Source organism: Muntiacus reevesi, chromosome 1 (assembly GCF_963930625.1).
Source record: "Muntiacus reevesi chromosome 1, mMunRee1.1, whole genome shotgun sequence".
NCBI classification, from domain to species: domain Eukaryota; kingdom Metazoa; phylum Chordata; class Mammalia; order Artiodactyla; family Cervidae; genus Muntiacus; species Muntiacus reevesi.
In genome coordinates, this window is record NC_089249.1 from 152,283,988 (window position 1) to 152,299,331 (window position 15,344).

Here is a 15,344-nt window from a genome sequence, read left to right on the forward strand (position 1 = left end):
AGATGCTCAACATCACTCATTATCAGATAAATGCAAATCAAAACCACAATGAGGTACCATCTCACGCTGGTCAGAATGGCTGCTATCAAAAAGTCTACAAACAATAAATGCTAGCGAGGGTGCAGAGAAAAAGAGACCCTTTAACACTGTTGGTGGGAATGCAAACTACTACAGCCACTATGGAGAACAGTGAGGAGATTCCTTTAAAAACTGGAAATAGAACTGCCATACGACCCAGCAATCCCACTGCTGGGTGTACACACCAAGGAAACCAGAATTGAAAGAGACACATGTACCCCGATGTTCATCGCAGCACTGTTTACAATAGCCAGGACATGGAAGCAACCTAGATGTCCATTGGCAGACAAATGGCTAAGAAAGCTGTGGTACATATACACAATGGACTATTACTCAGCTATTAAAAACAATGCATCTGAATCAGTTCTAATGAGATGGATGAAACTGGAGCCTATTATACAGAGTGAAGTAAGCCAGAAAGAAAAACACCAATACAGTATATTAACACATATATATGGAATTTAGAAAGATGGTAACTATGAGCCTATATGCGAGACAGTGAAAGAGACACAGATGTAAAGAACAGACTTTTGGAGACTCTGTGGGAGAAGGCGAGGGTGGGATGATTTGAGAGAATGGCATTGAAACATATATAATATCATATGTGAAATAGATCACCAGTCCAGGTTGGATGCATGAGACAGGGTGCTCAGGGCTGGTGCACTAGGATGACCCAGAGGGATGGGATGGGAAGGGGGGTTCAGGATGGGGAACACATGTACACCCATGGCTGATTCATGTCAGTGTATGGCAAAACCCACCACAATATTGTAAAGTAATTAGCCTCCAATTAAAAAAAGAAAAGATTCTATCACCAGACTGTAGCCAGGATCCTCTGAACCCTCTTCTCTACTAGGCTTCAGCCTCCCTGAAAGTAGTGAGAACAGATTTTACAAGGAGAATGAAGGAATAGGGAGGTGAGTGAGCCAGGACTGTGTACAGTCAGGGAAGTGAAAACTTTCAAAATACGCAGAGCGGGGTTAGTTCACATGGAACTATTCTAGGTGTGCTGTCCCTTATGCAAACTTAGGCTCCCTCAGAGAGTGGGAGATAGGAGTCTTACTTTCAGGTGTTGGCTGGAACAAACAGTAATTTCTTTTGGCAGTCTTGAGTTTTCTCAGGCAGGCACGTTAAAAGGGACTAGAGTCATCCTAGGGATGTGTCCTTGAGCTGTTAGAAACTATGTTAAGAGTTCATGCTGGACATTTCTCTTTTGCAACAGTGTATTACTGATTAAAATCTGTTCTCACTACTTTAGCTTTCGGCTTTCTGTATCTTTGGCACTTATCACTTTTATTACCCGTGCTTTACAGATTAAAATTTTGGCACTTAGATTGGCAGCCTTGTTCAAAAGCACACAGCAGAGCCGGGCTTTCTCCTTACCCGTGCCTTCCGGTTTCCCACAGGCTCAGGGAGCCGCGCAGGGCTCTCAGCCCATAGGAGGAGCAGTTTGTCAAGGCCTGGAGCAGAGCGGCGAGCTTTCAGCGGGAGGCGGTGGTGCAGGGTGGCCCGTTCCCAGATTAGGCCCCAATGCTGCGCGCCCTGACCAGCACTCTGCGCTTTCCTCGCCCCTGGAGGCCGCTTGAGACCCGCGGCTGCTCCTCCAACCCCGGGGCTGCAGGCCGGGAGATCCAGGTGTGCGCTCTGGCGGGTCCAGACCGGGGTAAGTGCCGAGAGCCCGGAAGGCGGCTGGGGTGAGCTCCTGCTGGCTGAGAGGCAGGCCTGGTGCTGTTGCCCAGTACGGATCCATGGCCAGTGCTCCCACTACAGGGAGGCAGACTGAAACTGATCTCAGAGAGAGAAAGCAGTGAGTGGTCCTGAGAGAGAACTTAGTTCCCTACCCAGAAATTGAACCTGGGTAGCCTGGATGAAAACCAGGAATCCTAGCTGCTAGACCACCAGCAGGGAGAGGCTAGAAGGAAAGCAGGCATTTGAAAACAAGAATGTTTCAGGGAGGCAAAGACTGTAAAAACAGGTACAAAGCTTATTATTACAGACACAGCACAACATATGGGAGAGCACACAGGGAAGCAGTTATATTTAAGTCAGAAAAGCCAGGCAGAAATACACACCCAGAGAGAAAGGGTATCGGGGCCTCTCTCATGAGGAGGAGGCCAGTAAAGAGGTGCGTTAAATCACGCATAAAGGACAGCCTCTGGGTGTTTATATATGGCAAATTATCTTGTTTCTTCACAGCTGACTGGTCCTAGGACCTCCCCAATATGCCTGGGCAACTTTTTTGGGCATCTTTGCTAAGATGGATCCCACTGCAGAAACCTGTGAGGGTGTGTCCATGCTTACTATAGGGTGGCAACCCCGCCCTTTTTGATCCCTAAAAAGCCTTCCTGCACATGTGTAGACAAGGACATTTTTCTTGACCTCAGGGGTGATCATCTTACCTCTTTATTCCAGCAGAGCTCATTTACTGACACTAGCTTTGTCCTTGGCGGGTCTGGGTGAGTGAGAAGCTTCAGTTTTACTCCACTGACAAAACACCAGCTGTCTGGCCCAGGGGCCCGTCTATCTCCTACCCCAAAACCAGTAAGGGGGAGGCAGGTTGCTCAGTGTGTTTTAGGATTGGACCCCAAAGTTCCTGCATCCCAGTAGAGGTTCCCCGGGCCTAAATCCTTTGGTAGGTGACCACCTTACCTGCCTCCCCCACCGTAATTGTGAAGGGATTCTGCGTCAATATCGGTCCCTTCAGCCCCAGATTTAGTGGCCTGGGGCTGTGAGGAAAGAGAAGGGTAGAACTAAGAACTAAGGTAGAACTCGTTCAAGGGTAGAACTAAATGCCAGCAAGCCCACCCCCGACTAGAGCTTTAAAATGCCTGATTTTCCTCCCAGGCTGAGCATCCTGGCAAGGTTCCAGTGGGCTGGGGCAGCCAAGCCAATTCCAATTTGGCTTAGGGCGTCCCGCCTCCTGGAAAGGAGGAGCTGAGGAGAGGGGAGGGGGGGCGGGAGAAAAGAGGGGAGAGGAGAGAAGAGAGGCCAAGAGGAGGGCTTGGCGCCCCCCTGTGCAATTGCCCTGCAGCTGCTGCTGGAGTTTGGAGTCCTGCTGACTCAAAGGAAAGCTCACAGCAGTCACTGGCAAGAACACCTTGATTGAGCCTTGTGTTGGGTTTTCTTGGTCGTATTATATTTTGTTTTATTTCTGTTTGGGGGTAGTGTTATTTGTGAAGGCGGGCAAAGGGCAGTGATTGACTTTGCATTCAGTGGCATTCCCCTGTCTGCCATGTGTCACCAGCTGGGCAAGATCCTCTTGTCTTTACTTTCTCCCCAGGTCCAACCCCTCTAAACTTCTCCGCATTTAAAGTAGCATTATGTCCAAGTTTTAGTTTACACAGATTGTATTGTTCTAGGCATCTCATATTTCTTTTTTCTTGCTTGATACTAAGTTGAAGAGCTGTTGAAGAACTGTTCCTTGCTCCGTGATACTGTATACTGCTCCCTACCTACATCCCCCACTTTTGATGGACATGAAGGGGCTTCTGGCGTCCAACTACCTCACTTGGTGAGAATTCTCTGGCCAGGTGGGATGGCTAGCGTTAGAGAATACCCCAGTTGCTCTCACTCTTTGTTGACTGCCAAACGGGCTACAGTGTTTGCCTTAAAATAGCTATAATTATTCTCCCAACTTTACAGATCAATAAACCGAGGAACAGAGAGTTTAAGCAACATGAATCAGGTCTGATTTTAAAACCTGTGTTCTCAACTATTAATGGACATCACTATTCTAGTAATTCAGGGACTAAGAACACAGACTTGTACATTAGTTGAAAAATTATCATGGCTCATTTGTAGATAGGAGAATTTTTTATCCAGAAATAACAAGTATCACAGTAATTCAAGTCTGTGACCCAACCACTAATGCCAAAGAAGTTGAACAGTTCTGTGAAGACCTACATGACCTTCTAGAACTAACACCAAAAAAAGATGTCCTTTTCCTCATAGGGGACTGAAGTAGGAAGTCAAGAGATACCTGGAGTAACAGGCAGGTTTGACCTTAGAGTACAAAATGAAGCAGCCCAAAGGCCAACAGAGTTTTGCCAAGAGAATGCACTGGTCATAGCAAACACCCTATTTCAACAACACAAGAGCTGACTCTTCACATGGACATCACCAGATGGCCACTACAGAAATCAGACTGATTATACTGTTTGCAACCAAAGATGAAGATGCTCTATACAGTCAGAAAAAAAAGAAGAAAAGACAGGAGCTGACCTTGAATCAGACCATGAACTCCTTATTGCAAAATTCAGAATTAAATTGAAGAAAGTAGGGAAAACCACTAGGCCATTCAGGTATAACCTAAATCAAATCCCTTATGATTATACAGTGGAAGTGAGAAATAGATTCAAGGGATTAGATCTGATAGGCAGAGTGCCTGGAGAACTATGGATGGAGGTTTGTACAGGAGGTATGTACAGGAGGTGGTGATCAAAACCATCCCCAATAAAAAGAAATAGAAAAAGGTAAAATGGTTGTCTGAGGAGGCCTTACAAGTAGCTGAGAAAAGAAGAGAAGCAAAAGGCAAAGGAGAAAAGGAAAGATGTACCCATCTGGATGCAGAGTTCCAGAGAATAGCAAGGAGAGATAAGAAAGCCTTCTTAAGTTAACAATGCCATTAAAAGGAATACATTTGAATCAGTTCTAATGAGATGGATGAAACTGGAGCCCATTATACAGAGTGAAGTAAGCCAGAAAGATAAAGACCAATACAGTATACTAACACATATATATGGAATTTAAAAAGATGGTAATGATAACCCTATATGCAAGACAGAAAGAGACACAGATGTATAGAACAGACTTTTGGACTCTGTGGGAAAAGGCGAGGGTGGGATGTTCTGAGAGAATAGCATTGAAACAAGTATACTATCAAGTGTGAAACAGATCACCAGCCCAGGTTGGATGCATGGGACAAGTGTTCAGGGCTGGTGCACTGGGAAGACCCAGAGGGATGGGATAGGGAGGGAGGTGGGAGGGGGGATCAGGATAGGGAACACATGTAAATCCATGGCTGACTCATGTCAATATATGGCAAAAATCAACTCAATATTGTAAAGTTATTAGCCTCCAACTAATAAAAATAAATGAAAATAAATAAATAAATAAAATTTAAAAATTAAGTTAACAATGCAAAGAAATAGAGGAAAACAATAGAATAGGAAAAACTAAAGATCTCTTCAAGAAAATTAGAGATACCAAGGGAACATTTCATGCAAAGATAGGCACAATAAAGGACAGAAATGGTAAAGACCTAGCAGAAGCAGAAGATATGGGGAGAAGTGGCAAGAATACACAGAAGAACTGTACAAGGTCTTAATGACCCAGATAATCTCGATGGTGTGGTCACTCACCTAGGGCTAGATATCCTGGAAAATGAAGTCAAGTGGGCCTTAAGAAGCATTACTACGAACAAAGCTAATGGAGATGATGGAATTCCAGCTGAGCTATATCAAATCCTAAAGGATGATGTTGTTAAAGCATTGCACTGAAGATGCCAGCAAATTTGGATAACTCAGCAGTGGCTACAGGACTGGAAAAGGACTGCTTTCATTCCAATCCCAAAGAAAGGCAATGCCAAAGAATGTTCAAACTACCACACAATTGCACTCATCTCACATGCTAGCAAAGTAATGCTCAAAATTCTCCAAGCAAGACTTCAACAGTATATGAACTGAGAACTTCCAGGTATTCTAGCTGGATTTAGAAAAGGGAGAGGAACCAGCGATCAAATTGCCAATATCCATTGGATCATCAAAAAAGCAAGGGAATTCCAGAAAAACATCTACTTCTGCTTTATTGACTAAGCCAAAGCCTTTAACTGTGTGGATCACAACAAACTGTGGAGAATTCTTAAAGAGGTGGGAATACCACACCATCTGACCTGCCTCCTGAGAAATTTATATGCAGGTCAAGAAGCAACAGTTAGAACTGGACATGGAGATGGACTAGTTCCAAATTGGGAAAGGAGTATATCAAGGCTGTATATTGTCACCTTGTTTATTTAACTTATATGCAGAGTACAGATGTGAAATGCCGGGCTGGATGAAGCACAAGCTGGAATCAAGATTGCCGGGAGAAATATCAATAACCTCAGATATGCATATGATACCACTCTTATGGCAGAGAGTGAAGAGGAACTAAAGTGCTTCTTGATGAACGTGAAAGAGGAGGGTGAAAAAGCTGGCTTAAAACTCAACATTCAAAAAACTGAGTTCATGGCCTCTGGTCCCATCACTTCATGGGAAATAGATGGGGAAACAATGGAAATAGTGACAGATGTTCTTTTCTTGGGCTCCAAAATCACTGAAAATGGTGACTGCAACCATGCAATTAAAAGATGATTGCTTCTTGGAAGAAAAGCTATGACCAACCTAGACAACATATTAAAAAGCAGAGACATCACTTTGCTGAGAAAGGTCCACATAATCAACTATAGTTTTTCCAGTAGTCATATAGGGATATGAGAATTGGACCATAAAGAAGGCTGCAATGTGTTAGTCAGTCTGTCGTGTCTCACTCTTTGTGACTCCAAAGTCTGTAGCCCATCAGGCTCCTCTGTCCATGGAGTTCTTCAGGTAAGATAACCAGAGTGGGTTGCCATTTGCTTCGCCAGTGCATCTTCCTGACCCGAGGATCAATCCCAAGTCTCCTTCATTCCAGGAAGATTCTTTACTGTCTGAACCAGCAGCTGTGCTGTGCTGTGTGCTTAGTCGCTCAGTCGTGTCTGACTCTTTTCAACCCCATAGACTGTAGCCCACCAAGCTCCTCTGTCCATGGGGATTCTCCAGGCAAGAATACTGGAGTAGGTTGCCATGCCCTACTCCAGGGTATCTTCCCAACCCATGGAGCGAACCCAGGTCTCCCTCATTGTAGGCAGATTCTTTACTATCTGAACCACCACGGAAGGCCCTGAACCACCAGGGAAGCCCTCGAAGAAGTCTGAGTGCGGAAGAATTGATGCTTTCAAACTGTGGTGCTGGAGAAGACTCTTGAGACTCCCTTGGACAGCAAGGAGATCAAACCAATCAACCCTAAAGGAAATCAACCTGGAATATCCATTGGAAGGACTGATGCGGAACCTGAAGCTCCAATACTTCGGCCACCTGATGCAAAGAGCCTACTCACTGGAAAACATCCTGATGCTGGGAAAGATGGAGGAGAAGGGGAGACAGAGGATAAGATGGTTGGATGGCATGATCAACTCAATGGACATGAGTTTGAGCAAACTCTAGATGATGAAGGACAGGGAAGCCTGAAGTGCTGCAGTCAGTGGGGTCACAGAGTCGGAAATGACTGAGCCACTGAACAACAACATTAAGTGTCAGGAGATTAAGCCTCTGCCTCTGCCAGAGGGTATACAGAATGTCCTAGAGGGAAGGAGATAAGGAAACCGAGAAGAGGCAGTGGAGGAGGCATGAGGAGGAGACCCACACACAGTAGAACCATCCTACCATCCTCCTTAGAAGTCGCCAGTTCTGTCTTCCACTTGGCGTGATAGCACCAGAGCATTGTCACATTGTGCCTGTTGTCTTTGAAAATGAGATTAGCTCGTTAACCACTCCTCACTCATGGCTTTTCTCCAGCTCCTTAGCTGAATAGTCAAGGTTCTCCACCACAACCTGACCATGTCACTATATCTCTCCTACCATGGGTTTGTTCATTTTAAGCCATCCCACTTAAGTGTTTTTCTAACTATGCCCCTGACTTGGGTCCTCTCCTCCCTCTCTACCTTTGTAAACCACTTAGGAATTACACCCTCTTCCCCTACCCTTGTCCTTTGGCATTCCTTCTGTCTGGACTAGTCTTCCTCATCACTTGTTAACTCTGAGAGTGAGGATTGCTAGCTGGGTCCACCTAGTAACTTTGGCACATTCTCTTCTTTTCTGAGCCTCAGTTTTCCCCTCTATATACTTAGGGATTATTAAGGCTTCCCACACAACTCAGTAGTAAAAGAATCTGCCAGTGCAGGAGACACGGGAGACTTGGGTTTGATCCCTGGGTCAGGAAGATCCCCTGGAGAAGGGAATGGCAACGCCACTCCAGTATTCTTGCCTCGAGAATCCCATGGACAGAGGAGCCTTGCAGGCTATAGTCCATAGGGGTTACAAAGTCAGACACTACTGAGCAACTGAGCACACATACCCACATGACCTTCCAGTGGTTTCTTTCGACTCCCACCCACATCACTGTGTGATCCAGACCATCCAGATAGATGTGACTCTAGGTTTTCTGCTAAGCAAATCAAACCATCACGGGAGTCTGATAAGAGTAGAGAGGGTGCAATGCAAACCCATCATTATTACTGGGGTTCAGCAAGGGCAATGTTTCCAGAATAGGGTGTCAACTAAGAAGTCAGGGACCACGGCTGAGCTCTTTTATTTCTGCAGGGCCTGGCATGTGGTAGTACAAGTTGAACATTGTCAGGTGAATGAATGAAAGCCAAAGACACCCTGTCTGGCTCCTTACGTCTCCCAGCTTAAAGCTCACACCTCATATTGGGTCCAAGACTTTCACCAGCTTCTGTGCATTTTCCCTGCTCTAAGTGCCCATAAACTCTGGTTATGCACTTATGGACATTATCTCTTTTAATCTTAATTACAACCTTTTTAGTATTTCTATTTATAGATCAGGAAAGTGAAGGTCAGAAGGATAAAGTAACTTGTCCAAGGCCATGGAGCTGGTATGTGACTGAGCTATGACTTCAGCTGAGCACCATATTTGCATTCTGCAAGAGGGAGCTAGAGATGAAACATGGGAGAGAGTTAGCCAGAGAAAAAGGAAAGACAGAATAGGAAAGTGAAGAAGAGAGGAAAGTCCCTTCAATCCCAGGATGTCATGACTATATTTGTTTTCTATTGCCACATAACAAATTACCACAGACTCTGTTGCTTAAAATAGCATACATTTATTATCTCATAGTTTCCATAGGTCAGAAGTCCAGGCATAATTTTGCTGGGTTCTCTGCTTCAGGGTTTTAGCAGGCTGCAATCCCGGAGTTGGCAGAAGCTATGGTCTCTCATCATAGACTCAACTGTGGATGGATCTGCCTCCAGTTTCCTCAGGCTATTGACAGAATTCATATCCTGTTGTTGTAGTACTGAAGTCCTGTTTTCTTCCTGTTGGCCAGGGGCCACTCTGAGTTCCTAGAGGCTGCCCACAGGACCCTGCCACAGGACCATATCCATGGGCCCACTAGTTTCTCTAGTGTGTGCTAGTGATACAGTCTTTTTAAATTTTATTTATTTTTGGCTGCGCTGGTTCTTCCTGCATGAAGGCTTTCTCTAGTTGCAGCGAGCAGGGGCTACTCTCTAGTTGCCATGCAGGCTTCTCATTGCATTGGCTTCTTGTTGCAGAGCTTGGGCTCCAGTGCACGCAGGCTTCAACAGTTGTGGCTCGCAGGTTTAAGGGTCAGGGCCGTGGTTGTGGTGAATTAGTTTAATTGACCTGCAGCATGTGGAATCTTCCTGGGTCAGGAAATGAACCCACGTCCTCTGCATTGGCAGGCAGATTCTTTACCAGTGGACCACCAGGGAAGTCCAATACAGGGTCTTGTATACATTATAAACTAATCACAGAAGTGATTATCTTTGTCATATAATTGGACCTAATCTTAGAAGTGATCTTTTATGACCTTACCTGTGTTCTCTTGGTTAGAAGCAATTCATAGGTTCTGCCCACAATCAAGGGAAGGGGATTATTCAGGATATCAACACTGGGGCCACTCTAAAGTCTATCTGCCACAGTGGCCTTGGACCTAGACTGTTCTCCTCAACCCTTCTGATGTAGTTCCTCTGTATCCACCAGTTTCCCTTCCCCAGGTTGCAACATTTTCTTTTCTGGAGAGGAGGACCTTTGGGACATCTGAGTTCCTCGGCGGGACCTCCAGGCCTGCGGGGCTCAAAGGGTTCTATGAAGGTTTCCAAGGAGGCTAACGAAGCCTTCTAGACTGCATGTTACAGTTCTCTGCCCCAGACCACAGTTCTCTAACTGTGGCTGTAATCCTTTCCCTTGAGAGCACCAGAACTTTCGCTTGCCCTTCTGGGTGTCTCAGATCAGCTCACACTGAGAACACCACCTTAATGAATTCTGCTTGTTCCACAAAGCTAAGTACACTGAGAGAAAAGAACAAGAGGCCTTTGAAGACCAAAGGATTGGTGAACACACTCCTCTAATCCATCCTGACATTTTACAGGAGGGGAAACAGCCGAGAAGGCATGAGTATTTGAGCCTCTGCCCAGAGTCAGTCTCTGTTCCCCACACCTGACCCTGATTTGGCACATGAGGCCAGAGGGATGTACAAAGGCCAGATTGTAGGGAGTCTTTTGGGTGGTAATAAGGATTTAGACTGAATTCTGATGAAAAGGGAAGCAAGAAGAATATGGTCAGATTTGGGTTAGAAAGATGACTTTGACCCAAATGAGGGAATGAATGTGGAAGAAGGGGAGGCAGAGCTGAGGACAGTGGGCCGGCTGGGGCATTCATGTAATAGAAGTGAGAGCCCACCTGCTTAGTGGCTGCAGGAGGGCGGGGTGTGAGCTGAAAGGTCTGAGATCCACGAGGTTGTATTGTCTGCCTCGGACACAGAGTAAACTTCAAGTGTCAGAAAAACAGAGGCAACAGGAGAGACCTCCGAGTTGACATGTCATTCACTCACCAAAGGAGCAGAAGAAAGACTGATCATTTTTTGACATATTGGTCTAGATGTCAAGTGAGCAGCAGGATATATTCAGGCTTGGAGCTCAGAGGAGAGCAGGCTGGGTGTGCGGGGCAGTCCTGCGTGTACAGGAGGCAAGCACATGGGAAGCAGGAAGGAGGAGAAGGGGCAGACGAGCAAGTGCAGCCCTCCTGACTCTCCTGTCACGCGTTACGGGGCTCTCCCTTTCCTCTGAACTCTTCCAGTTCTGGTAGACACTAAAAGGTGCCCCTCTCCCCACGCCAGGAAATATGCTACATTGGCATAGGGATATTTTTGAGCTAAAGCCGCTTGAAATAAACAGCAGATGCAAGAAGGGCATGCTTCTCCCTTTTTCTTACTGAAAACAGAAGATAAAAACTCCCATTTGAAAAATGCCCTTCCTCAAACTGGAGATAAAAAAACATTCTTCAACAGGGAGTTGAAGACAAGAGAATCCTGTACAAACAAACAAGTGTGTTGAAACAGACAAATGTGAACAGACAACTGTGTAGAAACTGGCCTTATCTTCCTATAGCCTCCCACATAGTTAACTTTGCCCCAGTTGCTGCTCTGCCTTCAACCTACTATAAAAGCGTGCTGTTTCTTGTTGTGTCAACCCAGTTCTGTCCATCTCTTTGTGACCCCGTGGACTGCAGCACACCAGGCCTCCCTGTCCCTCACCATCTCCCAGAGTTTGCCCAAGTTCATATTCATTACATGGATGATGCCATCCAGCCATCTCATCCTTGATGCCCTCTTTTCCTTCTGCCCTCGATCTTTCCCCGCATCAGGGACTTTTCCAAAGAGTCAGCTGTTCACATCAGGTGACCAAAACATTGGAGCTTCAGCTTCAGCATCAGTCCTTCCAATGAGTATTCAGGGTTGATTTTCCTTAAGATTGACTGGTTTGATCTCCTTGCTGTCCAAGGGACTCTCAGGACTCTTCTCCAGCACCACAGTTTGAAGGTATTTGGCACAGTCTTTGGCACTCTACCTTCTTTACGATCCACTGTAAAGACATTAAAAGGTCTGTCTTTTACACTCTTACAACCATCCATGACCACTGGGAAGACCATAGCCTTGACTATACAGACTTTTGTCAGCAGAGTAATGTCTCTTCTTTTCAACACACCGTGTAGTTTGTCATACCATGTAGACCTATCATTTCTGGGGGATCTTCATTTCCTTTTGAGGGGTCCTGTGTTAGATAAAACTTGAACAAATTCATATGCTTTTCTCCTGTTAATCTGTTTTATGTTGGTTTAATTCTCAGGTGCAGCAAAAAAAAAAAACACTAAATACCCAGCTCTACACACCCTATAGCACACACTCTGCTACACTCAGGGCCCTCTGTCTGAAATAGGCTTTTCCCCACCAATACACACGCACACTTTCTCTGGCTAACTCCTATTCATTCCTCAGCTTTCAGCTGAAAGGTTACTTCTTCCCCCAGGAAGTCACTGCTTATCTTCTACACTAGGGCTCCCCTCTGCCCACTCTAAACCCCTAACCTCCTGTCTTTTTTCCCCCATGTCCTTGTCGCAAATAGTAATTACTTGTTGAATGTCGATCTCCTCTGTTAGATGGTAGGATCTAAGAGGACAGGGACTGAGTTTGCTCTAGTCTCTGACATCAATGTTTAGTACAGAGGCCAGTGTGTGTTAAATACATAACGGTACAAACGACTGAATAAAGAGATCTTGGACTGACCTTTCAGGAACTTCAACTACTTGAGTAGTCTCATAGAGAACAGACTTGTGGTAGCCAAGGGGAAGGAAAGGTTGGGGAAGAAGGCATTAGGAGTTTGGGGTTAGCAGATGCAAACTATTATATATAGAATGGATAAACAAGGTCCTACTGTAAAACACAGGGAACTATATTCAATATCTTGTGATAAATCATAATGGAAAAGAATAGGAAAAGGAATATATATGTATATAACTGAATCACTTTGCTGTACAATAGAAATTAACACATTTGATAAAATATAATTTTTCAAATGGAGTAGTCTCTTACATGTAGTATTTTTCCCACTATACCTCACTCTGAAAATGAAAATTTTTACCTATTTCCACCTTGCTCAAATGTTTTCATCTATGAGCCGCCAGTTATAATCCTATAGTATTTTATGTATTTATTTTACTTATGACCTCATATTATCCTTTACTTATATTAGGCTAAAAGCACTAATCCAACAATCCCTTGAATACAGGGATTGTTACATATCCTTATAACGCCCACAATTTATTATACATCAAAGTTGTTCACTAGATATGCAGAGTTGTTTTTTCTTTAGTAACAAACAGTTGGCTTTTATTTTTTGTGATCTTAGTTTTAGCCATTATATTTGGTCATACAGTCATATCTAGGCTTTTTAAAATTCTCATTTATTTGAGCCTAATAAAATTAAACATCTTTTCATGTGCTTAGTGGTCATTTGTATATCTTCTTTTGTGTGGTTCTCTTTTGTTAAGAAGTGGGTTTTTTAATCAAAATACAATTGACATATTAGTTTCAGATGTTCAGTTCAGTTCAGTCGCTTAGTCGTATCCGACTCTTTGCGACCCCATGCACTACAGCACACCAGGCTTCCCTGTCCATCACCAACTCCTGGAGCTTGCTCAAACTCACGTCCATCCCGTTGGTGATGCCATCCAACCATCTCATCCTCCCTCTTCCTCTTCTCCTCCCGCCTTCAATCTTTCCTAGCATCAGGGTCTTTTCCAATGAGTCAGTTCTTTGCATTAGTGGCCAAAGTATTAGAGTTTCAGTTTCAGCATCAGTCCTTCCAATGAATATTCAGGACTGATTTCCTTTAGGATGGACTGGTTGGATCTCCTTGCACTCCAAGGGACTCTCAAGAATCTTCTCCAACACCGCAGTTCAAAAGCATGAACTTTTCAGCGTTCAGCTTTCTTTATGGTCCAACTCTCACATCCATATATGACTACTGGAAAAACTATAGCTTTGACTAGATGGATCTTTGTCAGCAAAGTAATGTCTCTGCTTTTTAATAATGCTGTCTAGGTTGGTTATAACTTTTCTTCCAAGGAGCAAGCATCTTTTAATTTCATGACTGCAGTCACCATCTGCAGTGATTTTGGAGCCCAAGAAAATAACATCTGTCACTGTTTCCATTATTTCCCCATCTATTTGCCAAGAAGTGATGGGGCCGGATGCCATGATCTTAGCTTTCTGAATGTTGAGTTTTAAGCCAACTTCTTCACTCTCCTCTTTCACTTTCATCAAGAGGCTCTTGTTTGCTTTCTGCCATAAGGATGCTGTCACTTGTGTATCTGAGGTAATTGATATTTCTCCCAGCAATCTTGATTCCAGCTTGTGCTTCATCCAGCACAGTGATTCTCATGATGTACTCTGCATATAAGTTAAATAAGCAGGGGCACAATATACAGCCCTGACATACTCCTTTCTGGATTTGGAACCAGTCTGTTGTTCCATGTCATTTTAACTGTTGTTTCTTGACCTGCATGTAGATTTCTCAGGAGCCAGGTAAGGTGGTCTGGAATTCCTACCTCTTTTAAAAATCTTCCAGAGTTTGTTGTGATCTACACAGTAAAAGGCTTTGGTGTGGTCAATAAAGCAGAAGTAGATGTTTTTCTGGAAATCTCTCTTGCTTTATTAGTGATCCAATGGATGTTGGCAATTTGATCTCTGGTTCCTCTGCTTTTTCTTAAACCAGCTTGAACACCTGGAAGTTCACTGTTCATGTAATGCTGAAGCCTGGCTTGGAGAATTTTGAGCATTACTCTGCTAGTGTGTGAGATGAGTACAGTTGTGCCGTAGTTTGAACATTCTTTGGCATTGCCTTTCTTTGAGATTGGAATGAAAACTGACCTTTTTCAGTCCTGTGGCCACTGCTGAGTTTTCCAAATTTGCTGGCATATTGAGAGCAGCACTTTAACAGCATCATCTTTGAGGATTTGAAATAGCTCAACTGGAATTCCATCACATTGACTAGCTTTGTTCATAGTGATGCTTCCTAAGGCCCACTTGACTTCACATGCCAGGATGTCTGCCTTTAGGTGGGTGATCACACCATCGTGGTTATGTAGAGTCCTCTGTGTATTTTTGCCACCTCTTCTTAATATCTTCTGCTTCTGTTAGGTCCATACCATTTCTGTCCTTTATTGTGCCCATCTTTGCATGAAATCTTCCCCTGGTATCTCTAATTTTCTTGAAGAGAGATCTAGTCTTACCCATTCTATTGTTTTCTTCTATTTCTGTGCATTGGTCCCTGAGGAAGACTTTCTTTTCTCTCCTTGCTATTCTTTGGAGCGCTGCATTCAAATAGGTCTATCTTTCCTTTTCTTCTTTGTCTTTAGCTTCTCTTCTTTTTTCAGCTATTTGTAAGGCCTTGTCAGACAACCATTTTGCCTTTTTGCATTTCTTTTTCTTGGGGATGGCCTTTATCACTGCCTCCGATACAGTGTCAACAATCCTCCATCCATAGTTCTTCAGGCACTCTATCAAATCTAATCCTTTGAATCTAATTTTCACTTCCACTGTATAATGGTAACGGATTTGATTTATGTCATACCTTAATGGTCTAGTGGTTTTCCCT

At 44.2% G+C, this 15,344-nt stretch overlaps 1 protein-coding gene across 8 annotated transcripts in view; it reads left to right on the forward strand.

Annotated features, from left to right (window-relative positions):
• Window positions 1-1,477: 1,477 nt before the first annotated feature.
• Window positions 1,478-15,344, forward strand: part of LOC136151646 (enoyl-CoA hydratase domain-containing protein 2, mitochondrial) — a 29,992-nt gene continuing 16,125 nt past the window's right edge. For 2 of the 8 annotated variants that reach the window (XM_065912946.1, XM_065912989.1), the window contains exon 1: window positions 1,489-1,741. In XM_065912946.1, coding sequence (XP_065769018.1) covers window positions 1,609-1,741 — 133 coding nt within the window. In that variant the 5' untranslated portion in view covers window positions 1,489-1,608. Of the gene's footprint in view, window positions 1,742-15,344 lie in introns of all 8 variants that reach the window. The other 6 variants (XR_010660075.1, XM_065912979.1, XM_065912962.1 and 3 more) reach the window with 6 other exon arrangements.